General features: G+C 33.4%; 1 protein-coding gene across 4 annotated transcripts in view; it reads left to right on the forward strand.

The window, feature by feature from the left end:
* USP47 (ubiquitin specific peptidase 47) overlaps window positions 1-24,069 on the forward strand; it is a 117,877-nt gene that overhangs the window by 66,330 nt on the left and 27,478 nt on the right. For all 4 annotated transcript variants that reach the window (XM_008971426.5, XM_003818168.6, XM_008971425.5 and 1 more), the window contains 6 exons: window positions 12,582-12,677; window positions 12,768-12,920; window positions 15,156-15,323; window positions 21,830-21,961; window positions 22,440-22,516; window positions 23,092-23,147. In XM_008971426.5, coding sequence (XP_008969674.3) covers window positions 12,582-12,677; window positions 12,768-12,920; window positions 15,156-15,323; window positions 21,830-21,961; window positions 22,440-22,516; window positions 23,092-23,147 — 682 coding nt within the window. The remainder of the gene's footprint in view (window positions 1-12,581; window positions 12,678-12,767; window positions 12,921-15,155; window positions 15,324-21,829; window positions 21,962-22,439; window positions 22,517-23,091; window positions 23,148-24,069) is intronic.

Consider the following 24,069-nt stretch of genomic DNA (forward strand, 5'->3'; position numbering starts at 1 on the left):
ATTTTGTATTTTGTTAACTGTGTATGTTTTAAAAAGAATTTGACATGTTTTAAAAAGAATTGGAATTATGGATTGCAAAAATCTGGTTAAAAGACGTACCATAAAATCACTCATTGAGATTATATAAAATTGGCCTGAATTTTAACTGGACTCTCTTAAAATTATTATTCTACCTTTTTTAGTGGACTGGTATTTTTGTCTTATTTAATATATTAGATATAGACGTAGGCTGGGCACAGTGGCTCACACCTGTAATCCCAGCACTTTAGAAAGCCGAGGCGGGCAGATCACTTGAGGACAGGAGTTCGAGACCAGTCTGACAAACATGATGAAACCTCGTCTCTACTAAAAATTAGCTGGGCATTGTGGTGCATGCCTGTATTCCCAGCTACTCGGGAGGCAGAGGCAGGAGAATTGCTTGAACCCAGGAGGCAGAGGCTGCAATGAGCTGAGATCGCACCACTGCACTCCAACCTGGGCAACTGAGCATGACTCTGTCTCAAAAAAAACAAAAAAAGATATAGATGTAGACATATACACTAGCACGTGCATGTGCACGCACATGTACACACTGATGGTTATATATTCTGTTTATTGTATGTTTTGTTTAGTGTGCCACAATATTATGGGTTTAATTTCAGATAATTAAGAGTGAGGTCTTTTAAAAATTGAAGGGTTTTTCTTTTTTTTCTCTCTCTCTTTTAAAAAATTTATTAAATATTTGTTTCTTTTTTTAGAGATGGGGTCTCGCTGTGTTGACCAGGCTGGTCTCAAACTCCTGGCCTCTAGCAATCCTCCTGTCTCAGCCTCTCAAAGTGCTGGGATTTCAGGCATGAACTACCATGCCCAGCCAGGGTTTTTCTTTTTTAAACCTTCATCTAAAATGTCCAATTTCTGGAGTTGTTTTATCTTTATGGTCAAATAAATTAACTTGCAAATAATAGGTAGGATTAAAATAGGACTGACAGTAGCACTCATCTAACTTATTATAATATCCACAATCAATTTTTATGGGTTTTTTTTTTAGTATGATAACAGATTATTTTTATAATGAGTGCTGGGAGACTTCTGCAGTTTAAAAAATAAGCTCCCATAAAGTAGGGAGGCCACAAAAAGCCTTTTATTATAATAATTTCTTTTTTCAATAGATTTTTAGTTATTGTAACTGATATTTGTTAGATTTCTGATCTTCATTTTACTCATCCAAGTACGGAATCAATATTGAAAGGCTCTTCTGCCATTCTGTATGTCTCAGATTGAGTTCTGTTCAATACTAGTCTGTAAAAGGATTTAGTAGATATTTTGGGGAAGGTGTCCTTGATTAAATAGATTTGGGAAACTATAACAATAATCCTCTTTGGAAATATCACAGTGCATATTATATTTTAAATGCCCCAGTGATTCCTGTAGTTGAGAAATTTGTTTAAATGTGTTTAACCTAGCATTTTCTTTCTCTGTGGGACATCTGTTAATATCTCAAGAGACATTAGGATTCTGAGGAACATAATATGGGAAGCTCTACATTAGATTAAGGTGATTTAAGAATGTCACTAAACTTTGTTTATATTTGTGTCCTTGGGATGTTGAGAGGGAGTGAGAATACTAAAATATGTGTTATAATTTCCTGTTGTTTTACATATTTTTTATTAATCCTGAAAAATTAATATCAGCTGAAGAATTACTTGTAGTAATCTTTAAATAATTTTGCTCTTAATGACTTATTAGATAGTTAGAACCTTCTGTGTTCACTGACTAGATCAAAGTAACTTTGACTATGCTTATTGCCAACCACATGTGAGAATGTATTAAATAAGGAGATAGTTCTAAGTATATTCTAGTAATACATAGAAATTAGAAATATTAACTTTTTGTTTGTTAATTATGAAAGCATAATTTATAAATTAAAGAAAAACAATGTAGCCTCATGTTTGACATTATCTAAGGAAGTGCTTTTTTATTTAACAGTAAAATTTTAGACACTGTCTTTTTATTGGTGTATTTTGTCATACAACATTTATTTAGTGCCTACTCTATGGCAGACACTGTTCTAGGCCATTTTCTTTTAGGATACTTTTATTCTATTATTCATTACGTACATTTAAATACCTGTTTATTATGACAAAAACGTGTTCAAAGTTTGATCAGGGTTTAGCTGCATAATTTCATATAGTGCCTTTGGAGAAATAAGATTATATAAAAGACTTGTTTCTTAAGTAAACATAGTTTAATGATTGTTTTAAATTTTTGAATGGAAAATTGTGAAATTAGTAAGTATTTATGAAATCAAAAGCATTTCAACTATTTACACAAGTTTATATTATAAGTCCTACCCTGACATAACAGGTGGTTTGGACATTCTTACATGGGTGACTCAGCCACAGAACTCATTTGGGTGAAGCAGTGGTCCAAATTTGTCCAAATATGTAAGCATCAGTTAAAGAAAAATCTCTTCCACAGACTCTACCCTCATTTTTCCAGGAATGTGTATGGTTGGACATAGTGGGAACAAGTTTAAAAAGTGGGGACTTCTGCTTTCAGGAAGATGGAGTAGATGTACATTGCCCTATTCCTCCCACTAAAACAACTGAAAACCTTGAGCATTATATATAAAATAAACATAAGAAGACTGAAAGGTGGAGAGAAGGCATACACACTAGGGACCTCAGCACCCAAGGAATAACACGGTGGTGAGTTCCATGGGTTTTCTTTTTGCCTAATATATCCCAGACTTGGAACTGAAGAAGCTGGCAGCCTGGAAACAGCAATGGGTACAGACTGAAAAACCCTGTTCTCTTTAACTGAAGGACAAGGAAAAAGACAGCCTAGCAAGCCAGAAAACTTTTAGACCATAACTGCTGTGCTCTAACCAAACACCACAGAAAGAAAAGGCCTTACATCAACTTGTGCCTGCCAGTGCTGAGTGGGGAGCCTAGATTCTCTGTTCCTTCACCACCTCCCAGGGGTAAAGAGGCGAGCCCCTCCTGCTTGTGTCAGTGTTGGGGTGTAGTACTGAGATACTCCTGCCCTTTACAGCCAAGGTTATATCAGCAGAGGCCTACTGAATACCCAGAATTCCTTTCCCTGCGCAGCACTAACAAGGAGCTTCCTCCATTCAGATGTCCACATAGGCCAAGTGGGAAACCTGGACTTCTAATGCCATCTGGCACTAATATGGCAGAGCCCTTTCCCCAGATGGTACAGTGTCAAAGGAGGCATTTAAACTAGAAGGTTTAAATATGGTCCAGAATCTCATAACACCCCAAATGTCCAGGTTTCAATTAAAAAATCACAAATCTCAGTTTGAGTTAAAAAAGAAAACCAGTAGACATAAACACTGAAATGACAAAGACGTTAGAATTATTTGATAAATATTTTAAAGCAGCCATCATAGAAACACTTCAGTGAGCAGTCCTAAGCACACTGAAAACAATGAAAATTTTAGGGAATCAGAGATACAAAGAAATGAAAATTTGGAACTGAAAACTGCAATAAGCAAAATTAAAAACCCAGTGGATAGGCTGAACAGCTGAATGAAAGAGACAGTAGGTCGAATCTGTGAACTTGAAGATAGAATGATAGATATTACCCAGTCTAAACAGCAGAGAGAAGATAGACTGAAAAAAATATATATCCTCAAGGACTTATGGGACTATAACAAAAGGTTTAGCACTGTGTCATTGGAATACTGGAAGGAGAGCAAAGGTGTAACACTTGTGTCATTAAAGTCCTGAAAGGAGATTAATAAGGAAAAAGAAGGCAGGTACAAAGAAATAATGGATGAAAATGTTCCAAATTTAGCAAAAGGCATAAACCTACAGATCTGAGTAGCTGAGCAAACCCCAAACACAATAAGCCAAAATAAATCAGGAATGGCCATATTAGTGTCAGATAAAGAAGACTTTAGAGCAAAGAAAATTACCAGAGACAGAGAGGGCTGTTACATTGTAATAGAAGTGTCAAACAACCGAGAAGACAACAATCCTAAATGTGTATGCAGAAAATAACACAGCTGCCAAAATACGTGAAGGAAAAACTGTCAGAACTAAAAGGAAAAAGACACATCTACAATTACAGTTGCAGACTTCAGCACTCCTCCCTCTCTTACTGATAGGTAGAACAACTAGACAGAAATAGCAAAGATGTAGAACTCAGCAACACCATCAGCCAACAGATCTAATGAACATTGCTAAAGTGCTTCACCCAACAGCAGCAGAATACACATCCTTTTCAAGTATCCAATAAATATATACGAGGATAGACCATATGCTCTGGACCATAAGACCTCAAAAAATTTAAAATCATGGAATGTGTGATTTTTTTCAACAACAGTGGAATCAGATTAGCAGACAGGAATATCACAAAACACTTGGGAAATAACACTTCTAAATGATCCATGGGTCAAAGAGGAAGTCTCAAGGGAAATTTTAAAAATATTTTGAACTTAATGAAAAGTAAAACATAACGAATTTTTTTGAGGCACAACTAAAGCAATACTGAGAGGGAAACTCACAGTATTAAATGCTTATACTAAAAGACAGGAAAAGGGCCAAATCAGAAATCTAAGCTTCCACCTAACCTGAAAAAAGAAGAGCAAAAGAAACCCAAAGCAAGCGGAAGGAAGGACATAATAAAGAAAAGCCGAGAAATCAGTAACATTGAACATGAGAAAACAGTAGAGGAAGTCAACAAAACAAAGGGCTGGCTCTTTGAAAAGACAATAAAATTGACAAATAGCAAGACTGACAGAGAAAAAGGGAAGACAAAAATTTCCAGTATCAGGAATGAAAAGGATATAACTATAGATCTTGCAGATATCAAAGGGATCACAACAAACAACTCTGCACATATAAATTTGACAACTTAGATAAAACGAACCAATTCTTTGAAAAGAACTCAATAGGAATTAGATAATTTGAATAGTCCTGTAACTGTTAAGGTAATTACATTTATAATTTAAAACCTCTTGAAAAGGAAATCTCCAAATCTTGATTGTTTCACTGGATACTTGTATCAAACATTCGAAGAACAGTGAACACCAGGTCTATACAATTTCTTTTCAAAAAAAAAGAAAGGAAGAGGAGGAAACCCATAGTCCTGTGACACTATTCTTACCTGATATTAAACCAAGACAGTTCTTAAAAAAAACAGTATCCCTTATATGTGTAGTTGGTAAAATTCTTTCCAAAATATTAGCAAATGGAATTAAGTAATTTATAAAAAGAATTATATATTGTGACTAAGTAGGATTGATTTCCGGGATTCAAGACTGGTCAGTATTTTAAAAATCAATGAGTATAATCTTCCATATTAACGAGCCAAAAAAGAAAATTCATATGATCATATCGATTTAGAAAAGGTGCTTAATAAAATTCAAAATTCACTTATAATAACTCAGATTACTAGGAATAGAGGGAAATTTCCTCAACTTGATTAAAAAACGTATCTAAAATATCTATAGCTAACATCATACTTCATTGTGAGAGACTGCTTTCTTCCTAGGGAATGGCACGCTTGTCTAGGCAAGGATGTCTGCTCCTACCACTCCTTTTCAGCATAGTCCTAGAAGTCCTAGCCAACACAGTAAGGTAAGAAGAGGAAATGAAAAGCGCTACTAAAGGAAGAAATAAAGTTGTCTGTATTTTTAGGTGATATGATTATCTATGTAGAAAATCCCAGGGCTTGTACAAAAAAAAAAAAAACATCTGAACTAATACGTGAGTTTAGCAAGGTAGCAGGATAAAAATAACATAAAAAATAAATTGTATTTCAAGATACTAACAATGAACATGTAGAAAGTGAAGTTTAAAATACAATACCATTTATAATTTTGCAAAAAGGAAAAAGATGGAAATCCAACAAAAAATGTACTGGACCTATGTGTTCAAAACTACAAAACTTTGAAAAGATTATGTTAAATAAGCTAGGACCAGAAAGACAGATATTACATGTTCTCATTTACATGTGGGAACTAAAAATAAAGCTGATCTCATGAAGGTAGAGAGTAGAATGATAGTTACCAGAGGCTGGGAACAGTGTGTTTGAGAGAGGCGGGGATAAAGACAGGTTGGTTAATAGGTACAAACATACAGTTAGATAGAAGCAGTAAGTTCTAGTGTTTGAGAGCAGATTAGAGTGACTATAGTTAACAATATATTGTGTATTTCAAAATAGCTAGAATAGAAGATTTTAAATGTTCCCAATACAAAGAAATGGTAAATGTTCAAGGTGATGGATATCCTAAATACCTTGACTTGATTCTATGCATGTATCAAGTATCACATGTACTTCATAAATATTTACAGTATTATGTGTCAAAAAAACTTTAAAAAGAATAAATGGAGAAACATACTGTACTTATTAATTGGAAGATTCAATATAGTAAAGATAATTACATAGTCTTAATGCAGTTCCTGTCAAAGTCCAGCAAGATTTTTTGAGGACATATACAAGCTTATTCCAAAATGTATATGGAAGCCTAAGAAACTAGAATAGCTAAGAGTTTTCAAAAATAAAAATAAAGTGGAAGTTACCAGTCTACGTGATTTGGAATGGAATACTACTTAGCCAAAAAGACTTATTATATGGCTATAGTAATCAAGACTATGTGATATTGGTAGAGGGGTAGGCAAATAGATCCGTGGAATAGAATAGAAAACCCAGAAATAGATCCACACAAATATGCCTAACTAATTATTGACTGAGACACAAAAGCAAGTCAATGGAGGAAAAATGGTGTTTCCAACAAATGGTGATGGAACAACTGGACATCCATATCACAAAAATGAACCTTGACTTAAATGACTTTATACAAAAATTAACTCAAAATGGGTCATAAACTTAAATGTAAAATGTAAGACTATGTAACTTTTAGAAAAAACATAGGAGAAAGTCTTCCAGATCTGGGCTAAGCAAAGAGTTTTTAGATTTGCTATCAAAAGTACAGTCTACAAAAGGGACAATTAGCAAACATTAAAATTAAAAATATTTACTCTCTGAAAGCCCATATGATAAAGAGAAGCTCCAGACATATTTGCAAGCTGTCTATCTGACAAAGGACTCATATCTAGAATATATAAAGTACTCTCAAGACATCAGTTTAGAAAAATTCATCTAGACAATTGGCAAAAGACATAACATTTCATTAAAGAGGATATACAAATGTCAAATACAGAAAAGATATTCAACATTGCTGGCTATTAGGGAAATGCAAATTCAAACCATAATGAATATATTATTCTTTACCTGCCAGATGGCTACAAATAATGACAGCATGGAAATCTGGTGACTATGTGGAGAAACTGTATCACGCATACACTGCTGGTGGGAATGTGAAATGTTATGGGTAGTTTCTTATAAAATGACACGTGCAGTTACCATAAACTCTAGCAATTGAACTCTTGGTCATTTATCCCAGAAAAAATTGAAATTTATGTTTACATGAAAACCTGTGCACAAATATTTATTCCATCTTTGTTTTTAATATTCAAAACTGGAATCAGCCCATATCTGCTTCAATAAGTGAATGGTTTAACAAACTGTGGTTCATACAAACCATGAAATAGTACTTAGCAATAAAAAGGAACAAACTATTAATAAACACAAAAACTTGAAAGAATATCCAGGGAATTATTCCAAGTGAAAAAAGCCAATCTCAAAAGGTTATTACATACTTTATGATTCCATTTATGTAATACTTTTGATATGACAACATTTTAGAACTGTGGGACAGATTAACCATTACCAGGTCTTACGGATTTGGTGGGAGCAGGGAGAGGAGAAGCAGGTGGTTGTGGCTATAAGAGGGTGGCACAAGTTATCCTTGCATAGGAACTGTTCAGTCTTTTGACGGGTGTTGAATATATGAACCTCTACAGGTGATAGAATTGTATGGAACTTAATAGACACATATACACAGGCAAATGAGTGCACTAAAGCTGGGAAAATCTGAATTAGATAGGTGTATGAATGCCAATATCATGGTTATGATATGCCATAGTTTTGCAAAATGTTTCCAGTAAACTGGGGGAAGTGTGCAAGAGGTCTCTGTATGTTATTTCTTACGATTGCACATGAATTTACAATTATCTCAAAAGTTTCACTGAAAAAAAAAGTAGACAGCTTAGGTAAAAGTATATAGGCCTTTTCCTAGTTAAAAAGTAGTAATGTTAAAGTATATATTCTGGGAAAGACAGTTGAATATATTTTTAAGGAAATCATCATGTTCCTGTATATCAGTAGTACCAAAATTGCTTAGTACATCAAAATCAGGAAATAATTCTCAATGGTGGATCTACTTTCTTTTTTTGTTCATGTAAAAATTGAAGTATGGTGTTTTAACACTCATTTCTCTATTCAAAATTAAGTAGATTTTAATTGATGAATAATTCATATGTACACATAAATGGTTAAAAAAAGGATTTATAGGCAATACCATTCCTTGCATATACCTTTCGACTGCACTGTGCCTGGATTATTTGCATTAGCTCTAAAATTGGAATAACCCGTATTGTTTTTGGTTGGAGAACTAAGGATGTAAGAATTCTTTATATTCTATCCTGAATTCTGAAAATTATAGGGTAAAAGGATGTGCAGGCTGGGCATGGTGGCTCACGCCTGTAATCCTAGCACTTCGGGAGGTCAAGGCAGAGGATTGCCTGAGCTTAGGAGTTCGAGACCAGCCTGGGCAACGTGGTGAGATCCTGTCTCAAATAAGTAAATAAAAAGATGTGCAGAATTACATTTTGCATAATATATGGGGAGCAGTAAGATCTAGAATATGAAACTGTTGTCACTCTGGAATTATCAACATGGTACTCTGACTGAATTAAATATTCTCAAATGAGCAGAACAAAACCTGGTATCCAAAAACTTAAGCAAAGAAATAGATTTAAAAAACAAAAACAATGCTGTAAGAAATGAAGTGGGAATTCATCAAATTCAGGAAAGAAACAGAAGAAAAAGACAAAAATATCTTAGAAGTGAAGAATAAATTACAAAATGCTCAAGAGAAAATAGAAAGAAGATCTAATGAAGGACATTGAATGGAAATGAGATTTTTGTAAAAGTAAAAAGGATCTCAGAAAAAAAAAATTGAAAGAGAAGACCAGCAAAGGGTGTCCAACATAATTGGAGTCTGTGAAGAAGAAAAATAAAACAGTGGACCAGAACTAATAGATAAACTATAATTCAGAGAAACTTTCTGGGAATAAGGGAAATGTCAAGTCTACCTTTTGAAGGACCTGGAATGATAAACTCTGAGATGTATTTTAGTAAACTATTAAAGATGAATTGAGGCCAGTCGCAGTGGCTCATGCCTGTAATTCCAGCATTTTGAGAGGCTGAGGCAGGAGGATCCCTTGAACCCAGGAGTTTGAGACCAGTTTGGGCAACATATTGAGACCATGTCTCTACAAAAAAATAAAAAATCAGTTATCAGTTGTGGTGGCATGTGCCTGTGGTCCTAACTATTCAGGAGGCTGAGGTAAGAGAATTGCTTGAGCCAGGGATTTCAAAGCTGCAGTGAGCCAGCACACCACTGCATTCCAGCCTGGATGACAGAGCAAGACCTCATCTGAAAAAAAAGATGAATTGGGTTGGCATCACATTTCAGAAGAACAACATGCAAATCCTGCCAACAGAGTAGCAATTTCCAGAAATTCAAGAAAGTACCAGCCAAGGATTTGATAGCCAGGCAAGTGTTTCTTAATTATGACAGCTATAAAAAGACAAGTTTGAATATTCAGGAACTCATTGGGTATTATATCCATGAGCCATTGAGGAGTTCATTAGAGGATGAGCTTAACCCAACCAAGAGATCACGGGCAGCTTCGGCAAAAGAACTGTGAGCACTTACTATATTAAATTAAGGCCTAAATACAAGGGTGGGAACACGGGAACAGCAGAATAGTATGTAATGTTACATGTTAGACAAAGTACAAATAATACCACTTTTTAGAAGGGGGAGAGAAAGGGAAAGCAGAATAAGATCACAGACTGTTGTGTGGGTGGGGAATAAAGGAGACCATTTAAAACTGGCAGACACTGAAAGCTTAAGAAAGAGTAAACAGGGTGGGGGTGGGTGGGAAAAAAAGAGGTCCAAGGACACTAACAAAACTATAAATGCAAAAGTAAATGTAGAATAAAATTACAAACCTTGCTAAATACCAAAAGAAAATGTAAAAAATAACAAAGGAACACAATAAATATTACCTAACACACACAGTAATTACACAGTAGTGACTGAGATAGGACCAAGCATACCAGTCATATCAAATATGAGTGGGCTTAAATTGCCTATTAAAAAGATTTTCAAGTTGGTTCAGAAACCATTAAAATTTGATTTAGGCAGGAATCTGTAAGTGGATGTTAAAATCAAGGGTGGAAGATTTGGTAAGGCTCAGGATTTTTGCATGGTCTCCAAGTATCTCCTTACGGATTGCTTATTAGCCACGAGAGTAAAAATAATAACTATATGGTAGAGAGACTGGACAATACCTTGACCAGATAATTAAAGCTAATATCACCAAAGAGAAAGTTAGGTACATCATGGCCCGTGACTATGCTACCCTTAGAAGGGCACATCTTTGCTAATGTCATAGTAGCCTAGCAAGGAATGTATAAATCTAATAATGAAGAACATCAGACAAACCCAAATTGCAGAACATTTTATAAAATAAGTGGCCTCTGTTCTTCAAAAAATATCAGTGTTATGAAAGAAAGGCAAACTCTGGAATGCCTCGAGATTAAAGGAATCTCAAGAGACCAAACAAAATCTGTGGCCTTGAGATAGATTGTGTACTAGATGGAGAGAAATACATTATTAAGGTAATTGACAGAATTGGAATATGGCTGATGAAAGTACTTTATCAGTATTAAATTTTCCAGAGTTTGATTACTGTTTGTGTAAGAATATCTTTATTCTTAAAAAGTCATATTGAAGTTAAGAGGCAAAGCATGATGAGGTGTGAACCTACTCTCAAATGGCTAAAACAAAGATACATAATAATGTTGGGTTGGGCGAGGGAAAGCAAAATTGGCAAAAATGTTTAAAAGTTGATGAATATGAGTAAAGTATTTGAGAGTTCTCTGTTCTTTAAACTTTTCTCCAAGTTTTAATTTTTTTTAAAGATCTCTAGGTATTAACTATAAGCCGGAGACCAATACACACACACCAAAGTAGAATTTGAGTTACATAATTATCTCACTCTCCCTCTCCCCCCATCCTTTTTTGAATATTGAGTTTTTACCAGTTCAAATTACCACTATTTGGAAAGCCTGACATTTAGTATCAGTCTGTGTTAAGCTATAGATGTAATTTCTTTAAAGCTTGTTTTTCTGTTGTTTTTTATAGAACCTGCCTTTTTCCCCCAAAAATATGCCTGAGAGGGAAAAAACAATTTTTTCTAAATGTGTCATTTGACCACCAATAAAATGCATGGTCATGTGGAAAAAAACCCAGCCGTTTGGTTTCTTCTCCACTTGTTTCCTTGTGTTCTGAGAACAAAATAGGGGATCAGATGGGTTTAGACACCTTTGAATATCTATGTCTTTTCTTATTTTTATCTTGTTCCAAAGTGAGCTCTATCAAACAATATGTGGACAGTAGTTTTCTAAGCTTTGCCAGATATTTTGCAACTACGACCATTAAGCTCCTTTATCTTTTGAGGAACAGCTTGTCCTATATCAAAAGAAAAATATTTGAAGATACTGTCTTAATGATTCCATTTCTTTTAGTTTATGTGTAATATTATCAGTAGTTCTGCTTAGCCCATGTGTGAAGAAAAGAGAGAACATCAGATGAAATTTGAGATTATGCGTCCAATCTTATATGCTATATTAACTAATTTTTTAATCATGAAAAACCAATTACTAAAATAAAAATTAACTTTATGCCACTGATTCTTTAACAGTATTTATATGAAGTTTCTTACTTCTGTTGTAATGCTGTATGGAGAAAAGAGAACCACGTGGTTCTACCAAATTAACAATCCAGGATCCTCATTATACATTTCCAAATGGAGCAGTATCTCACACACACACAGAAGGTTGCACAGTGTTTTTCAATCTTTATAACTAGTGCAGTGGCAGATTACTGACTGATCCTAACTATGGCGATTAAGGATGCTTACATGATTTTTAAGTGTATGAAAAGTGTGAATTCTTTAGAGAACATTGATATTTACTGTACAGTTTTAAATGCTTCCTTTTATAAGAAGATTGATGCATGCAACTGCTTTTCTTAGAAGTGTGGAATTACTTTTTATCTAAGGACTGAGGATATTTTTAGAGATTATTTAGCCAAACACTGCAATGTAAAGTCAATGAAAATCAGGTTGAAATGACTGTGATATTGCAATACTAAGAAAAGCAAATCTTGTGTAGAATGAAATAATTTTTTTTGCTTAATTTTTATAGTGATAATATTATTTTACTGTTGATAATTTTCCTTGGTACATTTTGAGTTCCTAAATTTCTAACCATTCTACTTATAACTGTTTTAGTAATTACAGTCTTTTTTATTCAGGATTTTGTCATTAATATAATATTTTAAGTAATTATAAAACAAATTTTTTTCTAACTAGGAAGAAGCATTGCATGCATTTATTCAGCCAGAGATTCTGGATGGCCCAAATCAGTATTTTTGTGAACGTTGTAAGAAGAAGTGTGATGCACGGAAGGTAAATGCCATGTAGAGATTAATACTTAGGAATCTGAGATAATATTCCATATTCAATAGACTCTCCCCCTTTTTGTTGTTTGTTTTTTAGGGCCTTCGGTTTTTGCATTTTCCTTATCTGCTGACCTTACAGCTGAAAAGATTCGATTTTGATTATACAACCATGCATAGGATTAAACTGAATGATCGAATGACATTTCCCGAGGAACTAGATATGAGTACCTTTATTGATGTTGAAGATGAGGTAAATATTTGTTATTTTAAAGTATTTTTCATTAATCCACATTAGTCAGTCATGTTTTTGAAAGAGCTGTTTGAGGTAATAACACTGATGTCATTTGGACTGTCTTCTTGATGGAAACTTTTTCTTTCTTATTTTCTAATGCGGAATTCAATAAAATGATTTACCTTTGTATAAGCTTTTCCTGACTGCATAAATTATATTTTAAATATTCTTGTTTGATCAGAGTAACTTATGATACTCTTTGAAAAGACAATAAGGAACTCAGCTTTGGAATTATTTCTTGATGTTGAGTGATAATCTTATATTTTATAATTTCGTCGTTATTGAAACCAGCCTGAAGGTAAGCCATACTCATGTTTCTGATCTATAATAAATGCAGACAATGCCTATGATGGAATGAATGAACCAACTGAATAGCATGGGCTTAATTTCTTGTACTTACCTACTATTTTGTGTTTACTATTTTGTCTGTTTTCCTTTTTTAGTTTTTTTAATTTGAAACTTTATTTAAATAATTTAAGCATGGGATTTGAAGTGACACATGATGTAATGCTTATCAATTTCTTCCCACACTTTGGCCTGCCAAAATTCTCTGGTTCTTCTATCCTTATTCAATGAAAGACTTACAATATTCCACTCTATTATTTTGGAAACTCTTCTGATTTTATTATGTGGAATACTTATAATCACTTAGGCTAATTATTTCAAAGTGATTTATTCTCAGAATTACCCTGAAGCGTTTTTTTTTGTTTGTTTTTTTGTTTTTTTGTTTTACTGGAACTGATTACTATAGTTATAAAAAATGCCTTTTCCCAGGAGTTCAAAAATAATTTTAAACATTCACTAAGTTTTATTTAGTACTATTGAGTACTATGAGGCAGTTTGGTGTAGAAGAGCACATGTTTTAGGCATAGCTAGATGTGGATTCAAATTCTTGTCCTGCTACTTGCTAGCCTCTTGACCTTGGATAATTCATAAAACCTTTTGAGCCTCATTTCCAGATGCCGTAGATGAAGTAGCTGTTCATTGAATGGTAACTATGACCAATAACATTTTGAAAAGTTTAATTTAAAATAATGTCTCAGACAGTTGTGCTTAAGCTAGGAAATCTACCCAAAGTGTGCCAGACTTTCAGAGGAGACATAATCTTTGTAGGATTTCTACTCAAATAGAGATCAGTAGTAGATTGGTCTTCTGAATATGCCTAATATATTTCTCATAAAGGAAAAGTTTTTCCAAAGAAGGAAAACTTATATATGAAGCTTAGTAGAAACTTTCTAGAGAATTCTAGGTTTAGTTCTTGGGACAAGAAATGTTTTGGCTCAGCTGAAGAAGTTTCAGGAATTATATCTCTTTGGACTTAGATCTATAGCTGGATTTCATCTCCATTTATCCTTGAACCTAACCTTCTTGAGAGATGAAGACTGTATATTAGATGTAGTACCTACAACAAGAGTTGCTGGCAAAAAGTTTGTGCTTATTGTGTATTGCTTGGTTTCACTCAAGAACTTCTATGCAATGCCTTATACATTTCAAAAGCCTGCATCTTAGAAAATTCTCAAATTATTTAAATAAAAACATTTTTAGAGATGTATATAAAACGTTAAAGGGGGAAAGGATTGTTTGGGGGTTTCTAACAAAGAGAATTCTTCAAATTAAATTTGTGTGAATGTGGTTTAAAAACCATAAAGTAGAAAAGTATAATGTGCTGTAACCATTATATTTCTACTTCCTGTAAAAAGACTATCAAGTTCTTAAGGATGAATACAATGTCTTGTTTCTCTTTCTAATTATCTGTAATACCTAATGCACTGATAAACCGAGTTGAACTTTTTGTTCAAGAAAAGAAATTATATTCTTTCCTGATTCGAGAACACCAGAAGCTCATTTTGGAGCTCAGCTTCTCTGATTTTGTGGATTTTGCTAAAAGAAATGATAATTTCAACCATTATGTTGTAACAGTAAACATAAATGAGGTTTAATAGAATTCTGAATCACTAATTTGTTGTATTAGAATTTTAAGGACATGATAGAAATGCTTTTAAAATACACTGTTGCTTGTTTAATTTTACTTAAGGTCTCAATTTTTAAGAGAAAATAAATGTACTCAAAGTAAAATATTTTTACTAATATGTTAAATTGTGTGAAAATATTAGCAGTATATAGGTACAAAGTTTTGTTGAACATATTTTCTCTGTATATGGTTTATAACTAAGATAATTATGTCTTATTAAGAAATCTCCTCAGACTGAAAGTTGCACTGACAGTGGAGCAGAAAATGAAGGTAGTTGTCACAGTGATCAGATGAGCAACGATTTCTCCAATGATGATGGTGTTGATGAAGGAATCTGTCTTGAAACCAATAGTGGAACTGAAAAGATCTCAAAATCTGGACTTGAAAAGGTACCTTTTATAGTTTGCATTTTTTAGTTGAAAGTGAGAATAATCTCTGACTTCCTATATAATTCTATAGCTGTTGTGACTGATAAAGTTCTCTTTAAAAGAAACTTTATTTTTGAAAGTTAAGACTTCTCAAATATAGTTTTTTTGTGCATATATATATATGACTATAATTAAACTTCAGGAAAAACTGCTTACAGGTAAGAACATTAATTTTTGGGAGACCATACTTTAAACTGTCTAAGCAAGCTGGATGGTACAGAAACGATGCCTAGTAGTCAAGAAACCAAGATTCTATTACCACCTCTGCCTTAAGGTTGTAGCAAGTGTCTATAAATTTTGTCTGAGTTTTCCTATATAGAAAAGTAAAATGTTGGATTAGTCATTGATTTTTAAAAGTCTGGCCATGGAACACTTTATGAGACAATTAATAATAGATCTGATCTTTCTGAGTAGGGAAATGCCAAAGCCCCCCAGTCTTTCTCCCCTGTCCTGCGATAGTCCTCAAGACACTTTGAAAAATGGTATAGTTCTATGGATTATCATTTGAAAACCACAGAATTGGATAATCTCTGGGATAGGATCTTGCCCCTGTGTCAATAACTTTAAGGGTTTTTTAGACCATTTTTTTCCACATATATTCTGTTTTATTGAGGGAAAGATTATAGATCAAATGTCTTGAGCATGGTGTGAATAATAAACTACTAATGTGAAGACTGATCACTAACTCAGGTATTACAGAGTCATTAAATATAGGGATTTTTAAGGCAATATTTAAAAATAGAGTTTTACTTTCATAAATCTGTTTTTAGATTAAGGCCATTCTTCTAATTATCACCACCACCCTTTACTTTTTAAAATTATCTGTTTCATTCAGGGCAGACAGTTGAGCAGGGATTGCTATGTAATGAATAATGTAATAAGTACATTGTAACTGAGTATAGAAACATGGCATTCTAGCAAGAGTTGGCAAACTATGGCTCAAGAGCCAAATCTGGGCCCTTGCCTGTGTTTTTACATACACTCTCATTTCATCTGCAAATAAAGACAGTATTCTTCCTTTCCCATCTGCATGCCTTTTTCTTGTCTCACTGCACTCTGTGGGACTTCCAATGCAGTGTTGAATAGAGTGGTGAGGGAGAACATCCTTACCTTGTTTCCAATCTTCAGAGGAAAGCTTTCAGTTTCTTATCATTGAGTGTGATGTTGACTTTCAGTTTTTTATGTTCTTTTCCTACTTTGTTGAAAACTTTTATCATGAATAGGTATTGGATTTTTCCAGATTTTTTTTTCTATGTCAGTTGATATGATCATGTATGTAATTTTCTTCTTCAGCCTGAATTACATAGATTGATTTTCAAATGTTAAGCTGTCTTTGCATACCTGGAATGAATCCTGCTTTGTCATGGTGTGTATTTCTTTTTATACTTTGTTGATTTGATTTGCTAATATTTTGCAGAGGATTTCTGCATCTGTGTTCATGAGATGCATTGATCTGTAGTTTTCCTTTCTCATAGTGTCTTTATCTGCTTTTGGTGATGTTGGGCTCATGTAACAAGTTAGGGAATGTTCCCTCTGCCTTTATTTTTGGAAGAGATTGTGGAAACTTGGTATTGTTTCTTAAATATTTGGTAGAATTCACCAGGGAAATTATCTGGGCCTGGTGCTTTCTTTTTTAGAAAGTGGTTAATTATTGATTTAATTTCTATAATAGATATAGGGCTTTTCAGGTTACCTGTTTCTCCTTTGTGAGTTCTGGTGGTTTGTGATTTTTAAGAAGTTGATCTGTTTTATCTGTGTTATCAAACTTGGGGGCATAGAGTTGTACAAAGTATTCTTTTATTGTCCTTTTAATTGTCCTTTAATGTCCTTTTAATGCAGGGATGAACCTTCTTTCATTTCAGATACTGGCAATTTGTGTCGTCTTTTTAATCTCGGTTAGCCTAATTAGAGATTTACCAATTTTATTGGGGTTTTTTTCTTCCAAAGGACCAGCTTTTGGTTTTGTTCACTTTTTCTGTTGTTTTCCTATTTTCAATATTGATAAGGATTGCATTGAACCTATAGATCACTTTGTATAGTGTGGACATTTTAACAGTATTAAGTCTTCCAGTTCATGAACACAGGATGTCTTTCCATTTATTTGTGTCTTTAATTTCTTTCTTTGATGTTTTTTTGTTTTTGTTTTTGGTTTTTTTTTTTTTTTTGAGACGGAGTCTCGCTCTGTCGCCCAGGCTCCAGTGAAGTGGTGTGATCTCGGTTCACTGCAAGTTCCACCTCCCAAGTTCACGCCATTCTCCTGCCTCAGCCTCCTGAGTAGCTGGAACTACAGGCACCGGCCACCACGCCCAGCTAATTTTTTTGTATTTTTAGTAGAGATGGGGTTTCACCATGTTAGCCATGATGGTCTTGATCTCCTGACCTCATGATCCACCCACCTCGGCCTCCCACTGGAATTACAGGCGTGAGCCACCGCACCCGGCCTCCTTAATATTTTATGGTTTTTCACTGTATGAGTCTTCTGCCTCCTTGGTTAAGTTTATTCCTAAGAATTTTATTATCTTTGACACTATTGTAAATGGAATTGTTTTCTTAATTTTCTTTTTGGATTGTTAGTGTTAGTGAAACAATAAATTGTTAGTATTTAGAAATGCAACAGATTTGTGTGTGTGTTGATTTTGTATCCTGCACTTTTTGTTGAATTTACTTGTTAGGGTTTTTTTTTTATGCGGAATCTTTATTTTCTACATACAAGATTGTCATCAGTGAACAGAAATAATTTTTCTTCTTTCTTTCCTATTTGGATATCTTTTTTTTCTTCTTGCCTGATTGCTGTGGCTAGGATTTCCAGTACTATGTTGAACAGAAGTGGTAAGAATGGGCATCTTTGCTTTGTTCCCAATCTTAGAGGGAAAGCTTTCAGTTTTTCACCATTTAATATGATGATAGCTGTGGGGTTTTCATATAAGGCTTTCATTATGTTGAGGTAATTTCCTTCTATTCCTAGTTTGTTGAGTGTTTTTATCATGAAAGGATGTTTAATTTTGTCAGATGCTTTTTCTTTATCGATTGAAGCGATCCTGTAGTTTTTTCATTCTGTTAATGTAGTGTACTACATCGATCACTTAGTCATGATGTATAGTCCTTTAATGTGTTACTGAATTTGGTTTGCTAGTATTTTGTTAAGGATTTATGCATGAATATTCATCAAAGAGATATTGTTCTATAGTTTTTAGTATCTTTGTCTAATTTTGGTATCAAAGTAATGCTGACCATATAGAATGAGTTTGGAAGTTTTTCTCCTTTTTACTTTTTCAGAAAGTTTGAGAAGGATTCGTGTTAATTCTTCAAATGTTTGATAAAATTATCTAGCAAAGCAACCTGGTCCTGGGGTTTTCTTTGTTGGGAGGTTTTTGATTACTGATTCAATCTCCTTACTAGTTATAGATGTGTTCAGATTTTTTATGTCTTCTTGAGTCAGCCTTCATAAGCTGTTAAACGTTTGTGGAAATTTATCCATTTCTTCTAGGGTATCCAATTTGTTGGCATATAATTTTTCAGTCTCTTATGATCCTTTTTATTTTTGTGGCTTCAGTATAATGTCTCCTCTTTCATTTCTGATTTTTATTTGAGTCTTTTCTCTTTCTTAGCCTAGCTAAGGGTTTGTAAACTTTGTTGATCTTTTCAAAAAGCCAGCTCTTAGTTTCATTTTTTTTCCTATTCTCTATTTATTTCTGCTCTAATCTTTATTTCCTTCCTTCTGCTAACTCTGAATCTAGTTTTTTTCTTCTTCTTCTTCTTTTTTTACATCCCTCCTTCCCAACTTAGTTTGTTCTTCTATTTCTGGTTCCTTGTGGTATAAAGTTAGGTTATTGATTTGAGATGTCTTCTTTTTTTTTTTAATGTAGACATTTACATCTATAAACTTTCCTCTTTTGTTTCATTGCATAAGTTTTGGTATGTTATGTTTTTGTTTTCATTTGTCTCAAGATATTTTCTGATTTCCTTTGTGGTTTCTTCTTTGACCCATTGGTTGTTCAAGAGTGTGTTGTTTAAAACAACTTACACATATTTGTGAATTTTCCAGTTTTCCTTTTGCTATTGATTTCTAGTTTCTCTCCTTCACTTTTAAAGGATTATTTCTCTGGATATAGAATTCTAGGTTGGTGGTAATTTTTCTTTCAACATGAAATATTTCATTACACTCTTCTTGCTTGCATGGTTTATAATGATAAATGTGCTATAATTCTTATCCTTGTTCCTCTATAGGTAAGGTGTTTTTCCCCTCTGCCTCCCCTGAAGATTTTTTTGTCTTTGGTTTTGTTCAGTTTGAACATGATATGCCTAAACATGGGAGTTTTTGTTTTTTGTTTTTGTTTTGGTTTTTGGTTTATTGGGCAGGATGGGTATTTATTCTATTTGGTGTTGAGCTTCCAGGTCTGTTGCTTAGTGTTACCAGTTTTTGTAAATAAAGATTTATCAGAACACATTCACTCTGGTTGTTTACATATTATGTATGTCTGGTTTTGTACTATAATGACAGAGTTGAGTAGTTGCGACAGAAACCGTATGGCCCAGAAAGCTTAAAATACTCACTCTTTGACCCTTGCATTAGCGGGCCAAATGATCTAGATTTTAGTTCTTACTTTGCTATTAATAAACTGTATCACTTTGGACAAATCATTTAATCTGTGTGCCTTTCATTTGCTACATTTTGGAGGAATTTGGACTAGGTGCTTTCTGTTCTACCCAGATCTAGAAATTTGTAATTCTGTTTGCTAGTACCATGTTTGAAGATGTATCCCCTTTTAATTAGGAGTAATGTATTGCTTTGTTAAATAGTAGTAAAAGAGAAGAAAATGTTAGGACACGTTTTTATGTAATTTTATTTACAAATTATCATGCTACATTTGGATGAAGGCACTTTACTTTCCTTCCTACTTTTTGGCAATGTATTTGTGATTTGAAACTAAAATTATTGCATTTGAGAACCCTTACTCTGTCATGACTGTATTATCTTTGCTTTAAAATAGATATATACAATTCTAATTTGGAAGGTGATTCAGTCTTCTGAATATATCACCATTATTGTCATCTAGAAGTTGCTACTATTAGAATTTTCCAGGAAGATAATTATGTTGGCTTTGATCATTATGATGAAACTTAAAAAATGTATAGCTGTTGGTTGGCAGACTTTTTCTGTGCTTATTTTTTTTCTAAATGGGGAGACTGCTTATGATAAGATATTCATATCATTCAGTGATATCAAAATTTTGTCTAGTGTATTTACTACATTCAAAGCATTTTAATTTAATAACATGGGGTTACCACATTTCATAAGTTGTTCAATGCTTTAAACACATTTTGGATTGCAAATAAATTCTGAAACTTCCTCCCTATCACCACTGTAATTAATTTTAGTTTTAGGAATAAAATTTGAACCACATAAACAAGTTTTCAGACATTTTCAAAATTTGTTCTAGAAATTTCACTAATTAACAATATACTGTGGTCAGTTTAAAGTTATTTTAAGATAAATTAGAATTTCTTGAAAGTTATAGAAGGCTCTACAATGCTTTTTAGGAAAAGAATAAAGAAGAGAAACCCTAGTACTTGTAGAAAAGTAAATAAAATAAAGCTTGTCTGTCATAAACTGGAAATCTTCTGATGTCAAATTGCCTTTTTAACCTTCTTCTCTGTTTCTGTCTTCCTACCTGTTCTTTTTTTGTGATAGAGTTACTGCTGCAGAGTCTCCAGTATCTCAAACTGTCTTAGGAGTTGTGAAGTGCATGGGCTTCTGAAAGAAAAGATTGTCTTAAATATAAAAATAAGTCATTATAAATGACCTCTTTTTTTTAAACAAGTTGCCTCTTTTCTTGATTTTCTTCCACAAATACTTAAGTTTGCCTAAAATAATCTTTAGTTCCAAACTTTAAAGAATTGTTTGCAGAACAGGAAGCTAAAGAAATAATATTAATTTATTGTAGATATAGTATAATTCAGGATTCATTCTTAATATGAGAGAACAAATCAGTAGATCATGATATCACAGATAATGCATAAATACATTAGAAGATGTTCCAAATAATTATATTCCTCAGCTCTTTTGTAAAGGAAATAGAATTTGAATAAGAAACAGTATGTTACTTCGGATTTTTTTTATCGACTGTGTATTTTAGAACAGCACTGTAATTAGCATCTGCTTCTGAAATTTTAGACTATTATTTAATTTTTACATATGTAAGTTTATATTTACAGATATATATGGTTTCAAAGGTTATAGCATAATTAAAATGTGGAAGAGTGCACTGATGAAACTTGTGTAACTTCTGGTATATACAGTTGTTTGATAACTTGCCATTTTTGTTTTACCTTAGGGGAAAGTTGACCTGTAATATATAGGACAACTTACCATGTTACTTCTCTGTGTGTTAACAGAGAATAGGAAATACACAAATAAGGGTTGTGTTTTCCTTCTCCTCTGAGTTACTTTTATTTTTTCCCCTTAGAATTCCTTGATCTATGAACTTTTCTCTGTTATGGTTCATTCTGGGAGCGCTGCTGGTGGTCATTATTATGCATGTATAAAGTCATTCAGTGATGAGCAGTGGTACAGCTTCAATGATCAACATGTCAGCAGGGTAAGGAGGTGTCCTTTAAGATTATTACTCTGAAAGGTGGGAGTAAGGATGTTTCTAAACAACAGTAAAGTTTATTAAGAATGAGTGAATCTGTCTAGTGATACATCTTAAGACCCATATCAAATCTGTCTTTAATTTTTACTTTTAGTAAAGTTCTTGCCTTTGTTTATTATTTCTTTGTTTTGCTTTGTTTTGTTTGGGGCTTGCTGAATATCTCCAGAGATAGACTACCAATTTTCCTCTGGGCCTGAACCTTCATAGGGGCTACTTGTGCTTCATGTGTGATTAGGAATACTAGAACTGGCTGGCTGGTAAGCAGCCACTGATTATGATTAAATTTTGTGAATTGGTAGCTGTGTGAGCAATCATGAAGGTCTTTGATAGCATTTAACTCTGAGGCTAAAGATTGAGTTACATATTGACATTAATGTGATAGTGTTATAGAATTTGCAAAAAAAATCATGTAACACATTTTCAGATAACACAAGAGGACATTAAGAAAACACATGGTGGATCTTCAGGAAGCAGAGGATATTATTCTAGTGCTTTCGCAAGGTAAGCAATTTCCTAATTTTCAGTGTTTAAAAGTTAGAATTAATTATAGCTTCTCAGTGTTTTTTATCATCAAAGATTTAACCAAGGGATTGAGGAACTACAACCCATGAGCCAAATCCAACCTGCCTCCATATTTTGGAAATAAAGTTTGAACACTGACATAGCCATTTGTTTCTATATTATGTGTTAATGCTTTTACACTATAATAACATAGTTGAGTAGTTGCAGCACAGACCATATGGCCTGCAAAGCCTGTGATTTTTACTATTTGGTCCTTGCTGGAAACAACTTGCTGGCCCCTGACTTAACTGTTGTATGTAGACATTCCAATACACAGTTTTGTTAAAGACTTTACTGTATTACCAAGGGGAGATACGGAATCTTCTCTAAATGTGGTAAGAGGAAACAGATTTTCCTCTTATCTGGAATGTTTTAAATCTCAGTGTGTCTGTGAACAGTGACATGATTTTCTAATTGTTTTTTTAAAAAATCACAATTTAAAGTAAATATTTCATGCTTAGAAGTGGAATCTTTTTAATCTTTGTCCTTATTGATCTTTTTTATGTTTCTACTAGTTCCACAAATGCATATATGCTGATCTATAGACTGAAGGATCCAGCCAGAAATGCAAGTATGTTTACCTACAGTTATTTGATTTTAATTTGTGTTATAAACTAATTTCTTTTGTAAGTTTGCAAACCCAGATAACTACTTTTAAATGATAGGATAATTAAGTTGTTTTATGCCTGGAAGAATTATTTACAAAGACTGTTACAAAATAATACCAAATGTTAAGGACCTTGAAAAAATGTTGTTGAATTATTTTTTAATATATGAAGAGACAAAACTACATTAAATAAATTGAATGTTTATTAGTAGTAAGATTATATTATGTGCAGTCTGATGTAGGGACGATAACATTTTTGGAATTATTGCTTTGAAAATATTGCAGTGTTTGTTTTTTCTTGCTAATTCTGACTCAGGCTGTATTACAAATATCTAGGGGGGTGTGTACAGATACATATACAGGTGATGTGTTTGCTCATAGTCTTTTCATGATTAAAAAAAGTAATCACAATCTTTGATTTCATTATATTTCCTTTGTTTAGACACTACCGTTGCTATTAGTAAATCTGTTTCAAGCATTATGTTTTTATTCACATTTTTGTAAACCCTCATTAGATGGTGAATTCAATTGGTACAAGGCTTAGGACTTACTCATCTTTTCACATAAAGTATATTCTAGGATCTGTCATATAGTAATGTTCAATAATTTACTATGGAATTATTGAAAAAATAAATGGAAATTATAGTAAGTCATTTCAGAACAGAGATTTAAGAGCAGAAGTAATCATTTGTACTGTATTATAAAGAAACTACCCCAAAGAGTAAGCTGACCCAGGTCATAGCTATCTGGAAGCAGAGCCAGTATTGTAATTCATGTCCCTCACGTGGACCCAACCTTCCAATAGTGCAATAACTCAGCCTTCTTTTACTCCCCCAACTCTAGTTTTGTTATAAAGCACCAGAGGGCGCTGTATGACATGACATGG

The sequence above is a fragment of the Pan paniscus genome, chromosome 9 (assembly GCF_029289425.2).
Source record: "Pan paniscus chromosome 9, NHGRI_mPanPan1-v2.0_pri, whole genome shotgun sequence".
Lineage (NCBI taxonomy): Eukaryota > Metazoa > Chordata > Mammalia > Primates > Hominidae > Pan > Pan paniscus.